This window comes from Crocodylus porosus, unplaced genomic scaffold (assembly GCF_001723895.1).
Source record: "Crocodylus porosus isolate Cpor-Errol unplaced genomic scaffold, CroPor_comp1, whole genome shotgun sequence".
NCBI lineage: Eukaryota > Metazoa > Chordata > Crocodylia > Crocodylidae > Crocodylus > Crocodylus porosus.
The window spans coordinates 35,061,830-35,086,087 of record NW_017728913.1 but is presented as its reverse complement, the minus strand read 5'-3'; the positions used below and the strand labels follow the sequence as shown (position 1 = coordinate 35,086,087).

Sequence of the window (24,258 nt, the reverse complement as noted above, 5' to 3'; positions counted from 1 at the left end):
CAGCTGTTCCGAGGGGCTGCAGCTTGACCGCGCACTGTGCCGAGCTGCCCGCGAGGGGAGGACGCAGGGGTGAGATCCGTGGCGCGGACAGCGGCTGGGCCGGTTACCGGACAGCAGCGAAGACTGAGGGACGGGCAGGACACTGCTATAGGGATGCCGCCCCCGGCACAGGGCAGCGCGGTAGAGACCGCGAGGGGCAAGGTCAGCGCCTCCTCCCCGCCCCAGCCTGCCGTTGGGGAGGCGGCCGCGGCTGCGGCGCTCTCTGGGGCAGGAGGGATGGGAAGGCGGCTGCTCCGCTTACCTCCCCGCCGGCAAGAAGCGCCTGTCGCCCGGCCCCGCTCGCGGCCCTGCAAACCGCGCAGGACCGAACCACTTCTGAGGGCGGGGAGAGATTTGTCCCACGTGCCCGGAGAGCTGCACCAGCGAGGCTACGTCATGGCTCCTCGCCGCACGCCGCACGCCAGTGGGCGGGGCCAGCACGGCGGTTCGAGCGGTGGCGGGAAGCGCCCCGGGACCAGGCCGCTGCGCCGCGCGGTGAGTGCGCCCCGCCCCCCTGGGCACTGACGGGCAGGTGGGTGGTCGGGCCGTTACCTGCGCGGCGCCGTTCGACCCCGGCGGTGCCGCTGGCTGAGGGGGAGCCAAGCTCGGGCCTCGAGGCCGCCGTCCAGGAAGGGGTCCCGTCCCCGATCCTCTGCGCGGGTGGGCTCGCTCCGCTTCCCAAACCTCGCCCTTGGGCGGCTAGTTCAGCTGCTGCGGCCTCCTCCCGCGCCTCGGGCCTGCCCGGGCTGGGTCAGGACCTTCCTCGGTCCCGGGGGAACAGCAGTAGCGTCGCCAGGCCTTAAACATGAAAAGATCTGTTGGAAGCTCAAAATTAACGTGTTTGCTAAAAACTATAGTACGCTGAAAAAATATGCAACTAGGTTTTCTTGTTCTTTACTTTCTATTGCTCCCTGTAGCACGGCCGTGAGGGAGTGAGAAATGGGCCCTCCCAAGTTGAAGTACTTCTTAATTTCAAGGCAATTCGTCATAAGAAAGTGCTGACAGCTAGCCCAAAAGTCAGCTAAGGCTTGGAGAACGACTTGGTGTTTGCATATGCTGTGTCAGTGAGCTGTCTCAGAAATGACCATGCATACTTTTACTATTAATACATTGTACAAGGGTTGAAATTACCATACAAATATAGTAATCATTATACACCTGGCAACACTGCTGCGTGGTCTGAAAGCCCTTTCCTTCCTGCAGCGATCCGTGATGTGGGCAGCGCCTTCCAAGGCATCTCGTTTTAAAAAGGATGGGATGACAGTTACAGTTTGCAAATGGGGACATTTAAAAGGAACATGCCCCTCCTCCCCCAGAACCATCAGAATTGTCACTCCTTTCTACTGCACAAACCTACAGGTTTCCCTTCCATAGAGAATCCCTTTTCCCAAGTTTAAAGAGCTGAAGAATTTAGAAAAGAAGATAGAGCTTGGCAAATACTGAATACAGAAACAAAATGGAGCAAAAAATCTTGCTTAGATAATAGTGTAGCCATTGACTGGTGAGGTTTTAACTGTATGCAGCCCAGCTAGTTTGTATTTGACCCCTTAAGTTTTCAAAGTTACCAGATCATATAACAGCCAATTAGATGTTGTAGTGACTTGTTCATATTTCATTTTCTTTAGCAAAAAAAAAAAGCTAGTTTTTTGTATTTTACACATGAAATTCACTCTGAAATTTCTGTTTGCCTATCTCTGTAGGTTGCACAAACAGGACTTTCTTCTTTGAGACAATATACCTAGCAGGTTTTAAACCCTGAAGCGGATTTCAGCTCTCCTAATTTCAACATTCTTTGAGAACACCTGACAGCACTGGACCCGTTAGCGGTGTCAGCAGAGAAGAACCCAGCTTCTGGATTCTGATCTGGTTTAGGCAGCAGGTGGGACCTGAGCTGCTCAGACTGAGATAGTTGTAGATATGCAGAGGTAGATCTCTACAACCCAGCACAGAGGTGTTCAGTGAGTTTAAGTCTTTCCAAGATTAGGCTTAGTTGAACAGGGATTTTTTGGATTGCTGTTTTGGATTTGGCACCTCAATTCTGTCTCTATCCTACTTTGTGTTCAAGTTGGGTGTTTTGTTTTGCTTTGGATCTAGCCCTTGGACTAAACAGCCAGGCAAGAAAGTAAAAAAAAGAAATCCTCTGTTTAAACCCCAGGGCCGATTACAACAATCTTGGGGCTGGGAATGTAGGACTAAGTGGGACTTCTCACCCAGTTTCATCTGAAACAGGTTTTATAAGAATGGGAAGACTTGTCTTCAGCCCAGTTTGATGAACGGAAAAACTGAATCAGGCAAAAATAGGTAGTGTGACAGTGCTGTTGCAGGTGGTCCAGAAATTGCCAAAGGCAAGAATTTCTTAGAGTGACATCCTTTGCTGGACCAATGGTGTAGTTAGTGTAACGCTATCTTAACTACAGTAGTTGCTCCAATAAAAGATATCGCCCAAAGAAATCCTTGCCCTGGGAAAAAATAGTAATTTACTGCTGACAAGTTAATTATAAATTACTTCCTCTGGACCAGCAGTGGCTTTGGGCCAATGCTGTTTGTACCCCAGCAGCTGATAAATAGAAGTGTATTTAAGAGGAATTCTTGATTGTTTATCTTTTAAAGTAATTTATTTAATATTGAGTTCATTTGTATATGAATATTTTCTTTGCCACTTAAGTTCTGTTACTGGTAAGAAATTACACATAGATATTTAATAGTGCAATGTAGCCATGCTTCATATGCAGTTACAAAGATGCATAAAGAGACTGGATTTGCAGTGGGCTTGTAAACACAAGTTTACAATAAGTTTACAATTAACTATACAATTAATGTATTTTACAGTGAGAAGGCCTCAAGGAAAAAAAATGGAAAGAAATCATTCAAGAAGTAAACAGGATGTAAGTTGTACTTTTTCTGTTTTTCCACCTGAGTGTGAAATAAACCTAGAAGTATAAAAGCTACAAGCTGATCTGTGCTGTGGGCAGAGGGCTCACTTTGTGATGTTACTGGTTTCAGTTTTTTTGGGACTAGTACTCAGCTAGGCAAAATGAATATTTTGCTCGGATAATGTGAAGCTATTTTACCAAACCTTAACAACAGTTTAAAAAGTGTCCAGTATAATACTTGAGACAGTATTCACAACTGGAAATATTAGCTGCATTTATATTCAGTTTCATAATGACAGATACAAAGTTTTACTAAAGGAATGTTTTTATGCTTGTGAGAGTAGAAGTACAGGGGAATGATTCCATTTGATTCTTTGACCTTCATTTGCACATACACAGGTCTTCTCAAGATCATTGGGAATTCTATATGTAAAACTGGCAGGATGGCTCAGCAGTCCCCTCTTTAAAAATGTAATAACAGGTAATAGGATAATTGGGAGAAGGAAAGAACTTTTTAGAAGAGATTTAAAGATTTTGACTTGGCCTAGCAAAATGAAGGATGAGAGGGAAGATCATCACTATTTTACACACTTAAAATCTTAAAGTAAATACTGGGAAAAGAGAAAAACTGTTGAAGTTAAAGGGTGATAGTAGAAAAAGATGAAATAGACGTAAATTGGTCATAAACAAATTTTAGTTTAGACATTTTAAAAAAAGGTTTTGGAATGACTTTCTGACCCAGTAGTTGGGAAAAGGAGCCTAACCATTTTGAGAGAGAACTTGGTAAATTTGTGTGGAAGGGAAAGATTGTAGGGTAGGGGTGATCTTAGAATGATCATTAATTAGAGTTTAAAATATTTCTGATCTTGAGTATTTGCAATTTCTTTTCACTATATTTAATCTGTATTATACTGGAAAGATGGATGTAATAGATATTGGTTTCATACCTACCTAGGAGCACAAATCCAAAAAGCGCCCGTGCAAAAAATTACTTCCGCCTGATGAACTTGATGTCTCCAGGATATTAAAGGTACCTGAGACCAGACAACTTGAAGAACCTGATGATTCATTTGGTTAGTACTTTTAAAGAATAATATACGACTGTCATGCATTATGGGCAAAATATTTCTAAAACATCAGCCTGTATATTAAGGGTTGCTCCTCTTCTTGGAGGAAGAGAGAGAGAAAAACATGCTAATTTATTTTGGGGCTTTTGAAGTCTTTAATATCAAGCAGCTCTTAGATAATACAGAGATAACTGTTAAATAGAAGTTAAAGATAAGGCAAGAAGTAAGTATATTCCTAATATCAGATTGTAAAACTGGGAACTGCTAGATATAACATTCATCTTGTAAGTTGCTCTTGTATAAAATAGCACTGTTTTCAAGTCCTTTGACTGTTGGTCATTTGGCTCTTGCGTCTGTGCCTGGTAAAAACTTTGAAGTGAAACTATTATGACACTATGACTATATATGGAAATAAATTAAAGCCTTTTTAAGGATGCTATGTAGTTACTTTCACATTTATTAAAAAGGAAATATTTTAAGTATAAACATAAAACATTATTTTCTGGTGAAAATTGAACCCACTTTTCATGCTTCATGTGGAGCCCAATGACTGATGTGGCTTTTTTGTTTATGTGACATTTGATTTAAAGGTATGATGATCTGTTCTTCAATACAGGTACTTAGCAGTTACCACATCTATCCACAGATGCTTTTGTATAGATTTTTCTTAATGTCATTGAAATGCCAGTGTGTTTTCCAGTAGTATCTGAGTGGTTCAGAAATTAAGGAAAAGTACCACTTCTAGAATGTGATATCTATCATTTATCTCTTTAGGGAAGTGGCTAAAATGTATCTGAAATTGAACTAGACTCAACGTTAAAAAGTAAAACAACACTCTTGTATGTGATGATCTAGTTTGTTCTTCTGTCTCAAACTGATTCTAGGAGTTGGACTGAAAACATAAAGGCATATGCAAACATTGTATAAATTTGACCAAAGGTACTTGACCTTTCCCTAACTATCCCCTTATCAGCTTATATTGGTGGTGTTCAACCTTTTGACCCTGTGGGCCAGATAAGGAGTGTGGAGCTGGTCCATGGGCCAGATTGGACTCCACATGCCAGGATCAGGCACTGTGCCATCCCTGCTTGTTGGGTTTGATCCCCGGGGTCCTGTGCACTGGGATTGGGTTTTGGGGGCTCTGCATCAGCTCCACCTGGCCCCACATTTGGAGATGGTCTCCAGGGCTCTGCACCACCTGGTCCTGCACACCAGGATTAGGCTTTGGGAGCCTCCACTTGCCTTTGTGTGCTAGGATTGGGCTCTGTACCACCCAGCCAACTGGCTCAGTGCCAGGAGCCAGATCAGGCCCACAAGCTGGAGATTGAGCACCCCTAGCTTATATCAGTCAAAAAGGAGAGGCAATAATTATGGTTTGTTCACCTGGATCTAACCAAAAGACACTAAAATTGGTAAAGCATCTGCCTTTCCCCTGGAACAGAACAGGAATTTTGGAATCTGATGAGTGACCCATCTCAGGAAAAGTGGTTAATTGTCAGTCTCAATATATTTTGATACGGGAAAAATGACAGTGGCAGAGGAATGTGGGAAGGAAAGACAGAATTTTCTGTAGAACCTTGCTAAGGCTTTACGTTTCTTACAGCTTCAAACCCAGTTTCTTAATCTTTTCCTCACATGTATTTAGTAGTCATACAACTTCTTTATCTTAACTGTAGCAGCCATGATTGTCCTCTGATAACATCTCTTAAAAGCAATTACAGTATGAGGAAGGGTGGGAGCTGGAAGTCAGAGTTATCAATATGCAGCAACATGACATAGAATACCAAACAGTGTTTAAGATGCCAGTGAAAGAGAGTGGTTTACAAGCCTTAGAAATATGCAAATGTGTGTCTGATGTTGGCACTGGATTTATGATCCTGTCCTGATACTTTTTCTGGGTGGGCCCAAACCCTCAGACCAACCATATCTTTTTCCATTTGATAATAGGCAAATTTTATTGATACACAGTAATAAGAGTAATGCAGGCAGTGAAAACAAAATAACCCCCCAATCTTACTTATCCACCAGTTCCAGGGTTCTCACAGAGGGACTGTACATCTAGCCCAGGAGTGGGCAAAATGTGGCCTGCGGGCCAGATGCGGCCCACCATGCCGTTCTATCCAGCCCACGGGGCCCCTAAAAAATTTAGAAAATTTAATATTAATCTGCCCTGGGCTGCCTGTCATGCAGCCCTTGATGCCTTGCCAAAACTCAGTAAGTGGCCCTCTGCCCAAAAGAATTGCCTGCCCCTGATCTAGCCAGTATGTGAGCGCCCCCCCTGTGTTTTTTTGCTTGCATGTCAGCAATCTTGGAGGTAGGCTGATGCCTACATCCATCCTGCAGTGGGGTGGGCAAGACAGGCAGCTGATGTGCCTTCTGGTCAAGCTGGCCTCAGGATCTCCTCTTGGTGCTTCAAAATCCCTGCTTTTGTATTCTTTTCTGCCTGAAGACTTCATTTCTGAGCATCACTGGTTTCCTTGTGGTGGTCATATTGTCCACATTCTGTCTTATTGGCCTATCCCTTTGTTTGTCAAACATAGCACATGCATACATCTTAATCCGGTCATTTACTGGTGTCTTAATTTGGGCATCCCCAGCCTCCTAATTTGGTCTCTCCCCCAAACCCTGAAATCCCAGGGGCTTTGCCTGCTAGTCATTGTGACCCAATGCCAATTCTATAGGTTTCCTTACCTCTCTTACAGGTTTTCAGGGCATATTTTCAATTTTCCAGCCTGTTTGTCTGCTAGCTTCAGACATACAGCATCCGCCTTGAAGGCTGAAAATGTAACTGTCACAAACAGACTTAGAAACCAGTTCACCCTTGCTGTTCCCTTGGACTGTTGTTCTAATGCAATATTTACCTACAACCCAATTCCTAAATGAAAATCTAAATAACATTTTCTAGCCACCATCTGATTTCAGTTTGTAAATCAGATTGTGTTTGGTGACAAGCTGCATAGTCTATCAGTGAAAAACCCTCCTTTGTCCTCAGGTTATTTTTACATGACTGCATTTTACTAACAGCTTTGAAGCAGTATTTTAGTAAGACTTAATTTGGAAAAAAAAATAGACAACATCTATAACTGATGTCACAGCAAATGGGGCTAGTAAAACAAGGTTCCTTTTTTGAAGAGAGAACGTTCTGAAGTTTAAGGGAACTTTATTTTCCATTTTATATAGATCATCCTTTACATAGTACTGCTGTAGATGCTGATGGAGATGTGGAACTGTTGGAAGAGGAAAAGTTGGAACATGATGCATCATCTATTCATTCATCTGATTCAGCTCCAGAGAGAAAAAACACAAGAGGAAGGTACAGTAAAAATAATATAATTACCAGCACAGAGAAGCTATCAAATGCTGTTTTCATAACTCAAGATTGCTTGGGTATAATTTCAAGATTATCCCATTATTTAAAGAAAAACTTTAAATGGTGAGAATCCTGTGCTTACTATATCTTAGTCATGGTTGCCTGAGATCATGCATTTAAATACCGGCATAATTTAAAACTTCCTGAATGAAAAACAGGATTTGAATAAATCAGTAAGATGCAGTAGGTGGTTGGTATAGTGCAGGGGTGTGTAATAAGTGTGTCTTCCCAGGGCTGGTCAGACGCTGGCCTACCCACCTGTTTCTGGGCTAACTGCCTGCCGCACCTTGTTGGAAAATGATGAAGATATTACACCAGCAGGAGGCAGCCCATTTTCCTGCCCCGATGCCAGGGGGCGCTATCTGCGGTTCCATTCCTCCCCTACACAGCAGCCCAAGCCTCGCAGGTATTCCCTCCAGCTAGCTAGCAGTGGGACCCAATCTCTGAGTCTCACCGGGACTCTCACTTCCCACTGGAGCTGGTCCCAGCACCCTCACGCTGGATTTGCTACACTCGCGCACATGCAGCTCTGAGCCCACACATACACTCTTGGGGCTTCGAGCCTTGTCCTCAAGCCCTCCCTGGGCAATCCCCTTATCCTTGGCTCCAGGAGCTTCTTCAGTAGTTCCCCAAGACTCAGGGCCCCACCCCTCTGGAGCTTCGCACCGGCTCCTACATGCAGCCTCAGACCTCCACCACAGAGTCTGGGCACTGCCACAGATCCTTCCACAAGCCTATGCCTTGCCTCGGTGCTCCATGGTGAGCCTGGGCTCCCCTTGCTCGATCTTGTCCCCCAGGGATATGGGAGATGGGGTTAAGATGCCCCAACCCGCCCTTCATCATAGTGGTAACTGACCTGGTGTTTCCTGGGGGCTCCTGCATCACTGGGAGCCCCACCAGGCCATTCACTCCCAGCAGGGTGCAGTTTTATGTCATGCCTAGTACCACGAGCCTCCTAGACATCCCTATCAGCTCTTGTCCTTACCTCCTGGGTGTTCCTGTTGCAGCTCAGCCAGGCAGTAGCAAACTGAAGCCTTTATATATTAGGTTCTCAAAATGGCTGCCACCATGAGGCACCTGGTAGCTGCCTGGCTGCCCTTAAAGTGACAGCCACCAACAGTGCCCTGCGACAGGATGTCAAACTCATTTGGCCCTGTAGGCTGGATGAGGAGTGTGCAGCTGGTCTGTGGGCCGGATCAGGCCTGCAAAGCAGCCCCTCATACTGTATCCAGCCTACCAGACTGGTCCAGTGTAGACACTGCAAGCTGTATGCACTGTGGACCAGCCTTACATGCTGCTCCAGCTCCATGTGCTGCATGCAACATGCACTTGCCCAGGCTCTACACGTAGCATATAGGGCTGTTCCAGGGTGCTATACACAGCATGGGTGCTGGTCTGGAGCGAGCACTGCATGTGGCAACCACACCAGAACAGCTCTCCATGTTGGATCTGGCATGCAGGGACCAGTCAGTGGGTCTGATCTGGACTGGCCCTGGATCCAGCATGGGTGTCAAATGTAGTGCAACCCAGATTAGCCTCAAACTGTGTGCAGTATGCACTGTCTGCAGCACAGCATGTGCAAGGGGCTGGCCTGGGGTACTTGGGCCTGACCAGTCCTGTATGCTGGATCTGACCTGCATGGCCTGTTGCTGGGCCCGATCCTGACTGACCCTGATCCAGTGTGGAGGGCCAGTCTGGCACAGATGCTTCATGCAGCATGAGTCCCAGACTGGTCTTGCCCCATGCCAGTTGGGCCCCACACATCACATTCAGCACATGGGGCTGGTTCTGGCGCATGCTGCATTGTGGCAGGCAGCACTGTGGGCCAGCTCTACATGCTGGATCCAGGCTAGATGTTTTGACGCTCCTGGTATCATGTATCTGTTTTAAGTTCAAACTTGTACTGTAACATCATGGATGTCAGAACAGTGGTGGCTGAAATGGAAGTTTTTAAAATTTCTTTGTGAAGAATTGTTGACTCTTCTAAACTCAGTTAACGTCTTAGTATTTAATAAAAATAGCAAAGAAATATTTTAAAAAACAAAAAATGATCTATTTAGCTTTGAATCTAGTTTGAGGTGATAAGGAATATTGCTACCTCAGACAAATTATTATAAACAACTATTTTTGGTTTCATACTTCTGCTTTATTAAAGCATATCTGGTTTAATTTTGGAGTAATGGTTGCAGAAATGAAATTATTTAGACAAAACTATGGTATTTGTGAATGTGCGATCTTCTGAAGAGGCTTTTCTATCTACATGCTGTCAGAGTCCCTGAAATTATAACTCTGTCCCTGTTTCCAGAGTTTACCACATCTTCTCTTGAGGCCCAGCTAACAGAGGCATTTTTAAGACTTGTATTGGGCTGGGTTCTTTTCAGAGCCTGCTAGCATTGCTTCTTAAGTTTTCAAAGGGTTAATGTTGAGTTATAGGACTCCATTTTCTTTACATGGCCTTTGCTGTACAACCTGCAGTTGATGAACTGGGGATTGAAAAATTGAAGTTAAATCTGGGACTTCAGTATGGCAATAAATGAGAACCCCATTAGGTCATTATTAATCAAGGCTTTGTTGTATGTATATAATGTGTTGAAAGCAAATATGCAACTCAGTGATCAGTGTGGATTTATACACACACACAATTTTTTTCTTTATTGTTCATTTTTACTGTAGTAAAAAGCTGGGTTGCTGGAAAATACCTGAAGATGGTGCAAGCAAATTGAAGCCAGAGAGTTCTGAAGACAAATCCTCAAAGAAGAATATGATACAGAAAAAGGTCAGTAAGCCTCAGTCACTTCAATTTAAATCTGTTCTATGGCCTATTCATATCAGAACCAGAAAAGGATCCTAAGTATGTTCCTTAGTACTTGTTGTTTTAAGAGCTTCTCAGTTCTCAAAACACCACAGAGAGTTGTGGGATGCTTGATACCACAGTGGGAATGCCAAAAAAAGTTTTGGGTCCTGCCACACTATTGGTGTATTCATCTTTCATTTGATGTAAAATAGTTATTCTTCCTTAATGGAAAAAAAACCTAAAAAATGGCTATATTTCAGACATAAAAAAGTGCTAAATTAGAATCTAAATATTTGGTATATTTTCAGTATTGAAGTTAGGACAAATTTGTTAAAAACAATGGAATTTTTAGTTAATTACTAAACCTGTATTTTTCAAACTAAATACACCTACCTGTCGGAGATTTTTTTCCCTTAGAGCACCAAGCACTTCATTTCTATTGCACTTTCTCTCTCAATATATAAGTTCTGTTGTCACACTTCCTTATCTTATAAGGAGCTTCCAAGCTGACAGACAAAAGGATAACTTGAGAAATATGCCATCTTAATAACAAGTGAAGCCATGCAGTAGTGCAGGATAGAAAGCTTACACATTGACTTGCTGAAGTGTGAAAGACTTAAAATCCTGGCATCTTTCACTTGGAGAACTTTTATGCAGCATTCCTGCTGGTCTGTCAGGAAAGAGAAATGTACAAAGTGGCGAAGTAAATGTGAGAAGTAGGTGAAGCTAACACTTGAAGACAGCTAATCTGATTAAATGATAAGAATGGCTCTGACCTTCATGTTAGACAAATTTATATTCCACTGAAAATGTGGGTTAGAGAAGTTCAGGTGTATGGTATCAACATTTGCCCTTGTAGTATGCTTAACAAAACTTGGTTAATCATTTTGTTGGCTTCTACTTATGTGGTTGTCTCAGGGGAACCGAAGCATAACACTTTTAATTCAGTGCAGAGATACCTAACTACACATCTACTTTTAAAAGTGCACATAACTTTAATTTTCTTCTTATAAAGACTATGGTGCAAAACCACCAAAGTTAATATATTGAAAAATATGTAGCGTTACACTGAAAAATGTAATAATTACATTTTCGTAAAGTTATGACAATATAATATTGAAATTCTCATGGGCTGTAATAATTGTATTATTGTTCAAGTTGTTTTAAAAATTCTTAGAGTTTTAATGCATTACAGTTTTTAGATTTTTTAGCTTGGTAGAACTTAAGTTATTCTTTATTTAGATAGCACGAAAAACGAGAACGAACATGGAAGAATCTAAATTACCATCTGAAGAAGCACCGAAGGACAGCTCTTCAGAAAGCAACTTATCAGATCAAATTACAAATTTGGTTAAGAAACTAAACGCACACAAGGTAGTCGTTATCCAACTGTAGAGACCCCATAATATCTATGCACTGGATAGATTCAAATAGTAGGACAAAAATAGCGACCTCCCCCAGACCTAGATGGAAGAAAGGAAACATTTTTTATTCTTAAAAGAGCAGGACTTTCAGGTGTGAGGTGCAGGAAAGACAAAATGAAGAGGCTTTATAAAGTCTAACATTTATTTTCAAAATCTTCTTGGTATTGTATTACTACTAATGTTAAAGAAGGTTGAAGTGAGATGCTTATCAGTAGGCAGCCTAATTAGTGTTTTGTCAAACCTCAGTTCAGTGTAGATCTAGATGTTTATTAAAAAGGTGCTGTTGGTAGTTTGTTACTACTGTTATTTCTATAGCTACTATCTGCCACCACTAGATATAGTTAGGTCTCATACATTTAAATGATTTAATATAGTTCTTAAAAATTGATCTATTGCATGTTATGTTACAGAAGCCTGAGAAGAGTACCAAATCCCATGAGAAACCGAAGAAAAAGCTTTCACAAAAAACAGCATTAGGTCCTTCTGATAAAGGTGATTTGATATTTTATTCTTCATACAGGGATCCTGGTTTTCTCTGATTAAAAAATTGTAAATTCTCTAGTAAAACCCCCAAAATCCACAATTAAAATGAAACACCAATGTGTGTGTGAGTGTGTGTGTATATGTATGTATCAATTGAACACAGTGTTTTGTTGATATGTTTACAATTTTAACGCCATTTGGAAGCCCACCAGTGCCTCAGTCACTATTCTGTATATATCTTTGTGTCTGTCTGTATGTCATAATGCTCTTGGAGCAGTCTGATTGGTTGTCTCAGCAGCCAATCACAATGCTTACTGAAACAACCAATTAGAGTGCTCCTCACAGACGGACACAGACAGATGGCAGGATGTGGCAGGAGGGAGGGGATGGCACACAGCTGGGTGTGGAGCAGCACATGGTAGTAGGTGGCAGCAGCCACCCACTGCCCTGTGCAGGTGGGGGTTGGGACATGGGGCCAGATGCAGGAGGGAGCAGGAGGTGGTGTGTGGCCAGATGTGGAGTGGCAGCAGTGTGGGCTGGTGGCTGGCGGCAGCTGCATGCAAACCTCTTCCCCCCCACCTCCTCCTGGGAGGTGGTGGCAGTGCGGGGTGATGGCGCTCGGCTCTCCGTCCCTGTCTGCTCCCCACCCCCAGTCATTCTTGACAGGCAGTTTGCTAGTAATAAAATAAATTCTAAATACCTATACATTTTGGTATTTGATTTTGAGATTTTTATCATGGAAAATCAGAGCTTCCCTTGCCCCTTTACTCACAGAATGCAGGTCCAGGCCCCTCAAGCCACAGCCCCTCAGCCTTGCTGGTACCCCTCAATTCCCCTCCTCAGCCCCATAGCTCTGCTAGTGCCCCTTACTTCCCCTCCACCCCACAGCCCCCTGGCCTTGCTGGTGCCCCTTATTTCCACTACCACAGCCCCCCGGCCCTGCTGGTGCCCCTCACCCCCACCCACAGCCCCCCTGCTCCTCTTCCCAGCCCTGCCAGAGGGGGACGCCAGGGCCATGGGGCGCAGGGACCTGGGTCCACAGCCCCCTGCCCCCCGCAGTAGTGCACAAGCCCTGGCTGCTGCTTGCAGAAGGTGACAGCTGATGCAGCATACTAAAGCGTGGAGCCTGGCTCTCCCTCCTACACAGGTGGCATGGCCAGAGCGGAGCCTGTGGAAAGGGTGGGTGCGGGCTGCCTGCTGTGGTCTTTGATGGGGTTGGGACAGCTCCTTGCCTCTCTGCATTCTCCCTAGAGTCCAGGGGGAACCCGTGCCCCCCAGATCTGTGCATGGGGCGGGTACAGACTGCCCACTGCGAGCTCAGGCTCCCCACACTGCTGCTTTCCCCAGGGCCTCTGCAGCCCAGTGGGTGGGACCCAGCACAGCAGGGCAGAATGGGGTTGGGCAGGGAAGCTTGTTGCTGCTGCAAGCTCTGTGCTGCCCTGGCAATGCACCCCCTCCCCGCCCAGCAGCAGCAAGGGGCACAACTCCATGACTTTGTCCCCACTGCTGCCAGGAGGACAGGGGGCGCACCACCCCCTGCCCTATATAGAGATCTAGGGGGCACAGGTCCCCCCTACCTCCCATGGAATGAGCCACCCGTGGCCCCGCCCCCCTCCCTGCTGGGACCCTGCAGCTGCACATTGTGGCCCCAGTCCCCAAGCCCCATGCACTGCTCGGCTGTACAGCAGCCTCAGCCCCAGCCCCGCTCAGCTCGCTCCCTCCCTCCCTATGGGGGCCTCAGTCCCCCTCCCCACCACCAGATATACCTAAGTGGTGCTGATGTTTCTTTATTGAACACAGATAGATTTTTGTAATGGTATTTATATACTAGATTTGTTTAGGAACATTTTTAAGCTAAAACACCTTATTTGCATTTTTGGTTCTAGATAGTTGGTGTATACATAAGACCAGATAAATAATTTTAATTTTAGAAACTAAACTGTTAAAATATTTATAGCATCCGCGTTATTTTTGTCAGCATTACATTATTTTAAATGTGAATCATTTGAATTGCATAGAATTCATTTTTACTGTGTTTTATTCTTACAGTTGATAGGCCACATTCTGTACAGGTCTGGTGCCCAAAGGGAATGAAAAGATTTTCCAGAGATATTACAGAGCTGGATGTTGTTCTGGCTAAGTTTGAGGACATAACAGCAGACTACAAGTAAATATTTAGGTTTTTTTGTGACTTGAAACTCCAGCTTAGCAAAACATCTTGTTTAAAAACTGACTACCCAGAGCACTAGAAAACACTCTAGCACCACTCCTGTATTACTTGGGATTATTGTGACTGTTTCTAGTTTCTTTGCTAAAATGTGATGTGATCCTAGGAAGGTTAGACTCTGGTTGGGATTTGGTATTGACCAAATGCAAATATAATATCTGTTTTGTGGATAGCAGCTGTTTTAAAGGTCTATTTTTTTAATATGCCATATCTGAAAAAATGAAATCTGTTGAAGATTGCACTTCGATTTCTCAGGGCCCAGGAGATGTCATGAGTTCTGTTTTGCTTTAAAATCCTACATTTAAGGGGTAGTCTGAATTTCCAAAGACCATTCAGCTTTGAGACTCTTTGAACATACCAATCCAACTTTTACTACCACTTTGATAACTCTTCATTTCTCTGCTTTGTTCTTAATGAGAATTCAATATTCTTGTTCCAAGTGTAATGTTTCAGTCCTGTTGTGAATGATAAGAACATAATTCCTAATACTGGGTAAAAAGAAAAAAATACCACCACAACACTGGTAGTGTTTTGCTAAAATCTACATTTTAGACTTAAAAGTTTTCGGGGATTTGTCTTAAGAAAGAAGAGTTCTGCATGCTGCAGTATTTCACTGGACAAGATACAAGAAATAGACTGGAAGCCCTATTTGTAATTTATAATTATGCATTGTGGTGATGCCCTTTTCTACTGCTCAGAAAGTCTTACTGCTCTTAAAATCCTCTTACTAATTTCTGTAGACCTTGTGTCACAGAAATAGTATTTCCTTTTTTGAGGTAACACGGTTCAAAGCATCAGCTGATCCTGAGCAAATTTAGGATAAGCAAAACTTCTTTTTAAATTAAATAAACCTTGTCATATACTTAACTCTGCACAAGGTATAGCTTAATGATTAAAAAGAAAAGCTGAATGAACTAAAAGTTTGGCTTGAAATGTCATCACAACTGACTCCTCAGAGGGAGCAGTTGGCCTGTTGCCAGTTAGTGACACGTTTGCCAGTATGTGATTGTGACAATGTGACACAGGACCCTTGGGGTTCTATGGTTGCTTACCCTTAGTCAGAGAGATTGAGGGTAATGGCAGAGCAGGCCAGAGAGCAATATGCTGCCATTGCTGGGCCCAGTTGCCTGGCTTTTTAAGTCCTTAGGATAGGCTGGGGGGAAAACCACAGCAGAAGTGATATGAAAGGGTCTGTGACTTCAGGAAGTTTAAAAACCACTAACTGAATGTATGGGTCTTGCTACCTGATCAGATGAAACTTTCAGAGAGGCTAAAAATATTTTCCCAGTAACCTCTGTGTGTGTGTGTGTGTGTCCAATCTTCCCCATCTCCTCCAGAGAAAGAGTGGAGTCTACGATTTGCATCAGAGCAATTGATGGATTCTTTTCTGGTTTCAAAGACCAACTCACTCATACTGTAAGTACATTAATAAATATAGAAAACAGTTACTTCAGTATAGTAGGAACGCCTGTACAACTTAATTCTATGCTGCCTTTTACTGATATGTCTCAAGACATTTTAAAATGAATCCACCTTGTTAGGAATTAAGCCAGAGAAATAAAGGTCTTGACTGTAGGCAATTAGATCCTATTCCTGCACCTTGCCACATGTGGAAAGACTGCTGCACCTATACCAAATCTCACGGATGCTTCATATGGGCACAGCAGTGAGCTCATATGAAGGGCCGTCCCTGGGGGGGAACAAATTGGGGTGACCGCCCCAGGTCCTGCGCTTTGGGGGGCCCCCATGTAGCAGCAGTGGCATGGAACTGTGCGGAGCGGCAGGTCCATGTCCAGCTGCTTGCTACCCCTCCCCACTGCCGCTGCTGCCGCTGTCAGTAGCAGCTTCTTTGGGTCCGGGGCCTGTGGGATCGGAGCGGAGGCAGGGCCCCGCATGGGCTGATTTGCCCCAGGCCCTGCACTCTGCTCGGGTCCACTCTGCTCACATGCACTGAATTGCAGATTGGACTATTACCCTGCCAGCTTTATGGAGCAGGCCCATCTCTAAATGTATAATGCTGTAATGCTGTCTGTTCATTAAGGGCCCTACTCTTATAGGCTGCCTATGCATATTCTCATTTCCGTTTTAATTAGAATGTGATTAATTGAGTCTGCTCCGTGTTCTAATTAAAACGCTCTACCATTGCCTTATCATCATGTCTATTAAGCCTGCATGCATTTTAAAATGGCTGCTGGGGCATGTGAGCTGAACCTTATCAAATGAGGTTTTAGCTCAAGTGTCCCACAGCCATTTTTAAACATGCAGGGGATTAATAGACATAACAATGAGGTAGTTTAATTAGTGGCTGTCCGGGAACCACTCTAATTAAAATACCCCTTCACCCCCAAGCACATGTATAGGTAGCCATAAAAACTAAGGAGACATTTCTAATACTGGTGAAGGAGCAGTCCTGTGAAGAGAGTGCAGGTTGAGGAAATGGGGCTTGTAGATCTGAAGGTCCAACCAGGTACACAAGGTGCTGCTGGTATGCTTGCTTCAGAAACCTTGTACTTGAAAAATTATTTTCTGCTGAAGTGCAATGGATTTGGCCTTAAACATTTGTTTTCCAAAGGGCTGTTAGTATATATTGCATTGAAAATAGCCTTTCTAAATAAAAAAACAGAGCTACTAATGCTAATTATGCCTGTGGGTATTGAGATATATTTGTAGTTAGCAGCAAGTAGTATAAAAAGTTCAGAACTTTTAGCAGCATCATAAGTAAAGAGCAGTCAACATTTAAAATTTATAGTGTGAAGTTAAATCATTTATCAGCCTGGACAAATTGAAAACAGTTTGCATGATGAAGTTCTAAAAAACTTGGATTTTTTTAGATAAAAAAGTAAGGCAATGTTATTACCTCCATCAGCACAAGAGAAGATGACTGTATTATATAAGTAGCATAAGAGATGGTGTAGCTATGATAGTCCAGGAATTATGCAAGAGGCAAAGATTTCTTCTGCTCTATGGTTTGGAAAACATGAGGCAGGGTGACTTACCAGTAATATTTCTTGTAATCAAAACAGCTAAGATTTTTTTGAAAGTAATTGTAACATTAAGGAGAATAGATAAATGGATGTTGGAAAAAAAGATCAGGTTTACAGTGATTTGTTTTTCTTGTGTCTAGATAACAGAAGTCCAGGAACTGAAAGATTTGAAAAGAAAAAATGCTAAGGTAAAAAAATGCAGTACCTGTCTCTTTAAATGAAATTATATTGATTCTCAGTGTTTTTAACTGAAACCAAACTTGGATGATTTTTAAAAATTACATTACAAATATACATACATCTTCATGTTAGCGTGATGCACTTTATTTAGGAATAATGTTAGTCGTATATATAATTTTGAAACTGTTTGCTGTCAGGTTTGTAACAGGCTGGAGGTTAGATGGGACAATTCAATAAACAGCGAAAAATCTGTATAAGGCAAAAGATACTGTTGAACAAGAATGTGGTGAAAGCAGATACTATCTCTTGTAACTTGTCTCGTGCTGTTAAAGATTCTTCAAGGTAATTGGTCTTGCGTAGAAGACTTTCTTAATAACGTTTTAAGTGCTAGAATAGTGCACTACATGGTATGTCTTTAGAGCAGTGGTTCTCAACCTCTTTTACCAGAACCCATTTGTAAAACATTTGCCAGTCCCAACCCAGTAAATAGTTTTAAGTAGAAAACAGCTCCCCTGGTTCTGCTGGTGCCCCTCACTGCCAAACCACCCCCCCCAGCCCTGCTGGTGCCCCTCACTCCCAACCCACTCCCCTGGGCCCCAGCTCCCCAGTGTGTGGTGCAGGGGGTAGGAGGGCAATGGTGGGATCTGTGCTTCACCCAGAATTGTGCACCCATGGTGGACATGGAGCTGCAGCCTGGCTGGACCAGCATGGATAAGACCCACCTCTGCAGCTCAGCAGACAGAACTTGACACGTGCGGGAGGACAGAGTGGGGTGGTAAGACCCGTTGCTGCCACTGCTGGTGGAACCCCTGCACCAGCCCACTGCCCGTAGTGGAGGAGGGAAACTATGTTGCCCTCACCTCCCACCTCCAGCTCCTTCAGAGCCAGGACATGGCTCTACCTGGATGTCACTGCTATCCCCCTCAGGCCATTGCTCTACCCTAAAGAGAAGGTAGAGTGGTGGACCATGTCACTGGTGCCCCTCTGACATGTCATCTATACCCCTACCCCATCCCTCCCCCACCCCATAGACTCAGCTGCTCTCCATGCTGCCTGGTGGCCATGTGCATGTGCACATGCATATGGCACTCCCTGCCTGACTGCCATGCCTGACTGCCACTCCCTCCAGCCGCAAGCAGCCCATCTCTGCCAGCCTGCAAGGGGAAAGCCACAGTTTCCCATGTTTTTCTCTTTTAAAGGAGAATCCATTTTTAAAGTTTTTTGATCATTTTTTAAAATTTGTTCATTACCTTTTCATATATTCTTGTGACCCACAGGTTGAGAAATGCTGCTCTAAAGTGTCACAATTAAAATGAAAGCCAAAACACAGATTTAAAATCCACTCTGGCAGTCATGGGGCTGGTGTTAAATTTATACAGATGCATACTTTAACTATGACTAAATGAAGAAAACATACTTTTAAAGTTATGCCTATATTCTAGATGGAGTATGAAACACTTGGCTCCCCTTTTATGCTTCATGGCCTCTTTTTTTAAATAAGAATGTTTCTGGCTTGAATGCTTCTGTTTCTTAACAGTACTATGTGTGCATTTTCTGATGCAAAGTTACCTTAAAACAGCATTTTACTACTACTTTCTTTTCTGTTAAGAGCTTTTTCTGTCTTACAAAGTGTTTGGTATAACACAAGCATATTTAATCTGATTCTGAAGACAGAACGTGAGCCACCACAGTAATTGCTGTCTTTTGACTATTTGGATTAAAATCAGTACTTATTTTAGGAAGGAATTTAAGAAAAATATTCTGTTTAAATTTACCTTTGGTAATTTGGTATTTTGTCCATGATTGAGAACACAATGACTTTTGTTTGTTCTCACTTAAATGCTTTGCCAGTCCCAGATACAGATTCCATGCAGTCTCCAGTGTTTTGTTTATAAATAGTTCTAAATTTTAAAGTCTTTATGCAGTTAGTCAGAACTTGAGCTGTAGTTCCACAAGCAGTTCCAGGCAGATGGAACCTGGCACACTTTTTATAAAGAGTCCCATTTGTTAAGTGGTCTCTCTCTTTGGGTAGGCTCCAGGATTTGGGCCATTGCTTGCAAATACTTAAAAGTAATTGGACTAAAAAAATAGCACAGGATAATCTTAAAAGTAGATAGGGAGTCCTTCAGGATGAAAGGCAGTTAAGTGCTTAAAAGCATAACATTTCCTCCACTGCTTCTGTATCTATAGCGACACATTACTTCATTGAAAATTTGGGTTGTATTACGCTAGCAGGTGTTATTTTTGTCTACAACAGTTTAGAATATTTTAAATGAAACACGCCAAAATGTTGTTGGGACTGTGTGTGTCCATCTGCTTGTAGAGCCAATATCCTTTAGTCTTATGAGTTCAGTCAGCAGTGTAAGTCTTAGAGGGATGGAGGAAATTCTTAGAAGTTTTAGAAACTCTTTAAAACCTTGGCCCTTCCAAATACTACAGCATCAGGCACTGTTATTTATGCCTGATAGTTCAGGATTATCCAAGTCTAGAACCAGGAGCACAGATAAGGTGCAACCCAAAAGAAAAAAATCTGTCTTCATTTTAAGTAACTTTCCCTTGAGGTTACAGGAGAAATTTTCAAAGAGTGTTTTGCTTAATTGTTTCCAGGTGTTAGCAGAAATTAATAAGAAAAGGCGGCGTTTGATGGAAATTAGGGAAGAACTAATTGGGTGAGTTTGTTAACTACACAATAGTTACTTGTGGAACTTAAGTGATTCTAATACAGTGCTCAGAACATCAAGGGAAGTAATTCTTACTCCTGTCTTTATTATTTTGTTTAAAGATTGTTTATTTGAGACCTACATCCATGCACTTCTTTCTATTTTGTAAAAGTCCAAAAGGACTCCTTTTCCATATTTGAGTTACAGTGCTGCATAATAGAAGCAGGTAGTCAGTTTTTAACTGTTCCACAGTAGACTTGATTGTTTGGAAAATGGTTTCTTGTCTTTGAGCTACTTGTCCCATGCAGAATACATCCATGAGTAGATGTGAAATGATCAGTTAACCCTGTCTTTGAGAGTGGGTGTTATGTGCAGCTGTCATCTTCCCTCCTGGGGGGGGAACAAACTGGGGAAGGGAGTGCTGTATGGTTCCCTCCCTACCACTGAACCACATAATTACCTTTAGTAGAACTTGCCTTTGAGCATGCTCAGTATGTTCTGATGTGACATGTTTATGAGCATTTGCAAGATTCAACATGCAGTGATTGGTGAAATGATAGAACGCCTAAGGTTGAGTTCTGTAAACATTAGAATATTTTCTTAACATAGACAATTTTTAGGAATCGTTACTCTGGGCTATGCATTTAACCTTTAGATATTAGTTTACTTTAGGTTGTATTCCTTGACAAGAATTATCCCTTGGAATCCCCTGACCACTTCTCTGATTTTTTTTTTTTTAAATAAGAATACAATTATTAATTGATGACAAAATAATGTATATGCCCAGCATGTATGGGATCTGCAGTAAGTTGTGGATCATAGACTAGAACTAAAAAAAGATTCAGCAGAGCACTGAATTGTTGTTACACAATACCTATTTTTAGTTGTTTGGTCCCAGAATTGGAGTCCACAAAATCGAGTCATGTGCCCTAGGGTATAGCCATTCACAAAGCACACCGTTTGCTTGTTCCCACTCCACCGTTGCCAAACCCAGAAATGAGGCACTGGAAGATGCCCTTGGAGCCTCCCGTAACTGCTTTGTGTCTGCATCTTTTTCCAGCATGCTTGAGTGCTGTGGCTTTTTTGGACTCTGACAGAAGCAGTGGAGGCATAGCCTAAATTCTGCTTGCTGAGCATGGGGAGAGCTGAGAGACAGAATGAGGTTTCCAACAGTAAGCCTGGTTAACAGAGAAATACCTAAACTGGCCTGTAGGAAATGTTGGGGAGGACTGTGTCTGAAATTCTGTGTCTGAACACCAGGATCTGGGGGAACGTCTGTTCACCAGAGCGCCCCAAGGGATGATGAGGTGGAACGGTCACAAACTCCTGCAAGACCGTTTCAGGCTGGACATAAGGAAGAATTTCTTTACTGTCCGAGCCCCCAAGGTCTGGAACAGTCTGCCAGCGGAGGTGGTTCAAGCACCTACACTGAACACCTTCAAGAGTAAATTGGATGCTTATCTTGCTGGGATCCTATGACCCCAGCTGACTTCCTGCCCTTTAGGCAGGGGGCTGGACTCGATGATCTCCCGAGGTCCCTTCCAGCCCTAATGTCTATGAAATCCTGCTCCCTCTCCAGAAAGTAAGTGCCTGTGAGATCAGGAGTAATAGTCAGAAGCCCCTATCTGGACCCTGCACCCTTTGAGCTATATTCAATTGCTTACTCTTTTTTTAAACAACTGGAGGAAGAGCCCAACATTGCCTGCCTTTGTCAAGGAAGCAGGACTCAACTTTAAACCCATAGCTTTCCTCTCCTAAGAGTATTAGGCTACCAGCTAGGCTGGGAGAGGCACTCTCTACCACTTCTGCTAATAAGGCTGCACCTACGATGTAGTAGTCATGGGGCCAGGAGAAAGGAGTGTGACTCTAGTATTCACTGGAGAGGGTTGGACAAAGTCCAGTGCTTCCTTAAGTATTTTAGCAAATGACATTGTGCCCAGAGAAAACCCTCATGGGGGCTCCCTCTTTCTGGCCCCTAAATATTTTAAGTTCTTCGTTACACAGTGGTACAGCTTCAACAAGAGTGCTAGATAGCACCCTCAGCCATATAGCATTGGGAGCTCTGGATCTCCTGCTTCCTGGCAGAGTGATCTTAACCAGGAGGGAACCATAGAAAAGGTAGGTACTTCCACCACGGCTTGAATGAAATGGACATTGCCGCAGTGTTTTGTGCTTGACTGGACCATGTTCCAAGTATGCCTAACACTAGCGTATTAGCCTATCAGGAAATGTAGGTGGTGGACCCCATCTAGTCATAGATCCCAACTAAGCTAAGGCATGAGACATACTGACCAGCCTGCAGGTGCCCACAGCCAGAACTCTAGGCATTAAGGGAACTTCACAGATTAAACCCTTGAGATACGTCTGCAGCTTTTCAGGAAACTTCAGCCTTAACTGCAGGTTTTGGGATTTGCATCAGTACTAATATCCACTAAATAAAAATGTTTATCTCAATTGAACAGGAAGCTATGCTACATACCAAGCCATCTTCACAGAAACAAAACACTCAAAATAACTCCTGAAAAAAATGTTCAGAACTTGATTCTTTGGTAATTTGCAGGACTGAACCAAAGCTGAAGCAGTTACAAAGGGAATATGCTGAGCTACAAGAGAGGAAATCATCCTTCAGGATCACCACCCAATTTATGACCGACTTAAAAGAACTGCAAAAAGAGTATTCCAATTACAGAGAAAAACACCCACTAGAAAAAGTAACCGTAAGTATATTTTGCTTATTATTTATTTATGTTTAGACCGTAGCATTGTTGGTGGCTCCAACTCCAAACCACAACTGAAAAATAAGTGCAGTGAATGGATCATGTATCTATAGTGTTAGGTTTATTTTAATATGGAAACTGGGAAAAAAATTTCAGTAGGGAAACAAATTAAATCAGTCTTTAGTTTAGCTTTAGGGAATAAAAACAGTGTCAAGAAGCTCTCATCCTGTGAAGATTGTAGTATGATTTCTAAACTTTCACTACACCTTTAAAATCGTTCAGATGTTAGTTGCTTCTAGAAGGAGGTAAGACAGTATTAGTCTTATCTCCAGGAATTATATTACAGAACAGAAGTGGTTTTATTCTGGAGTCCTCTCTCAAATTTGCTGGCCTAGGGAAATCTCTTACACACTGGGACATTCCCTTAGCCATACATTAACTTAATGATCTATTCTGCATGTTTAAATAGTGACACTAAATCAGATTCCAGTGTTTTAAATAATGGGACAAATGAAGTGTTCAAAACAGATAAGAACTTAATGGAAAATGTTTGCTTTCAAAGGAGTGCCATGTAATTTTCTCCTTCTCCAACAGTATGGTGTTTCCAGCCTACCTGCTCTTCTGATCGAATCTCGAAGAATTTTAAGAGCCGAGAAGCACTTTCAAATAATCAATAAAAGATTACAACAGGCTTTGGATTTACAAAAACAGAAGCCACCAGAAAAACTTTAAAACGCTTTATACAATACTCTTTTAAAGATTTTTTTCAACTAAGCACTATTTTAATTTTGTTTTCTATTTAATTTAAGACTACCGACTGCTTTAAGATAAGGTCACGTTTTACTGTCATTGACGTAGCTTTGGTTTGCACTTAATTTTAGATAGGAAAGAAGCAACAATTAAAACTACCCATAAGCATTAGTAAAGTAAACTTGTGTTTTTAATTTATTCTGTTTTTTCATTTCTAGTGGGGAAAGCTAGTGTTCTGAAGACTCAAAGTCATAAAGAGCAGCTGTGGTTTTCTTTAGCATTTTGACATAGTTAAGCTACACTGATTGAATCTTATCACAAATTTCTCAGGATGAGTCAATGAATTGAACTCTTGCTTTCCAGTAAATTAGTACTGTAACTCCTTGAAGAGTCTAAGTCAGAGGTAGGCAAAATACATCCCGGGGGCTGTAGCTGGCCCACAGCAGGTCCATGGGCCCTGCCTAGCCATAGGGGGCAGCCCAAGCTGTGGCATGTGTGGCTGGTCTCACTGCCCCCTGGCGCATGTTGGGGGGGGGGGGTGTAGTGCCAAGCTGGTGCCAGTCTCTCTGCTCCAGATTCTTGCCCTGCTGCTTGTCTGCCATGAACCTTATTACCAGGGTGCTAGACAGAGAGGGTGGATACTTTATTATGACCAGCCTGGGAGGATGGGGTGGGGCCACAGGCATGTGG

The 24,258-nt window shown here is 42.9% G+C and overlaps 1 protein-coding gene across 3 annotated transcripts; it reads left to right on the top strand.

The window, feature by feature from the left end:
* The first annotated feature begins 362 nt into the window (after positions 1-362).
* CENPU (centromere protein U) lies at positions 363-23,766 on the top strand. Of its 3 annotated transcripts, none has more exons than XM_019534680.1 (13): positions 439-534; positions 2,869-2,924; positions 3,868-3,985; positions 7,160-7,292; positions 10,023-10,125; positions 11,386-11,517; positions 11,978-12,059; positions 14,100-14,217; positions 15,615-15,693; positions 17,402-17,449; positions 20,049-20,110; positions 22,662-22,818; positions 23,413-23,766. In XM_019534680.1, exons 2-13 carry the CDS (start codon positions 2,892-2,894, stop codon positions 23,548-23,550), a joined length of 1,203 nt encoding a protein of 400 aa, XP_019390225.1. In that variant the 5' UTR covers positions 439-534; positions 2,869-2,891; the 3' UTR covers positions 23,551-23,766. The 3 variants fall into 3 exon arrangements, with proteins under 3 accessions (XP_019390227.1, XP_019390225.1, XP_019390226.1); XM_019534681.1 differs by lacking the exon at positions 439-534 and adding an exon at positions 1,372-1,918; XM_019534682.1 differs by lacking the exon at positions 11,386-11,517 and having other exon boundaries at positions 363-534.
* The last annotated feature ends 492 nt before the right edge of the window (positions 23,767-24,258 follow it).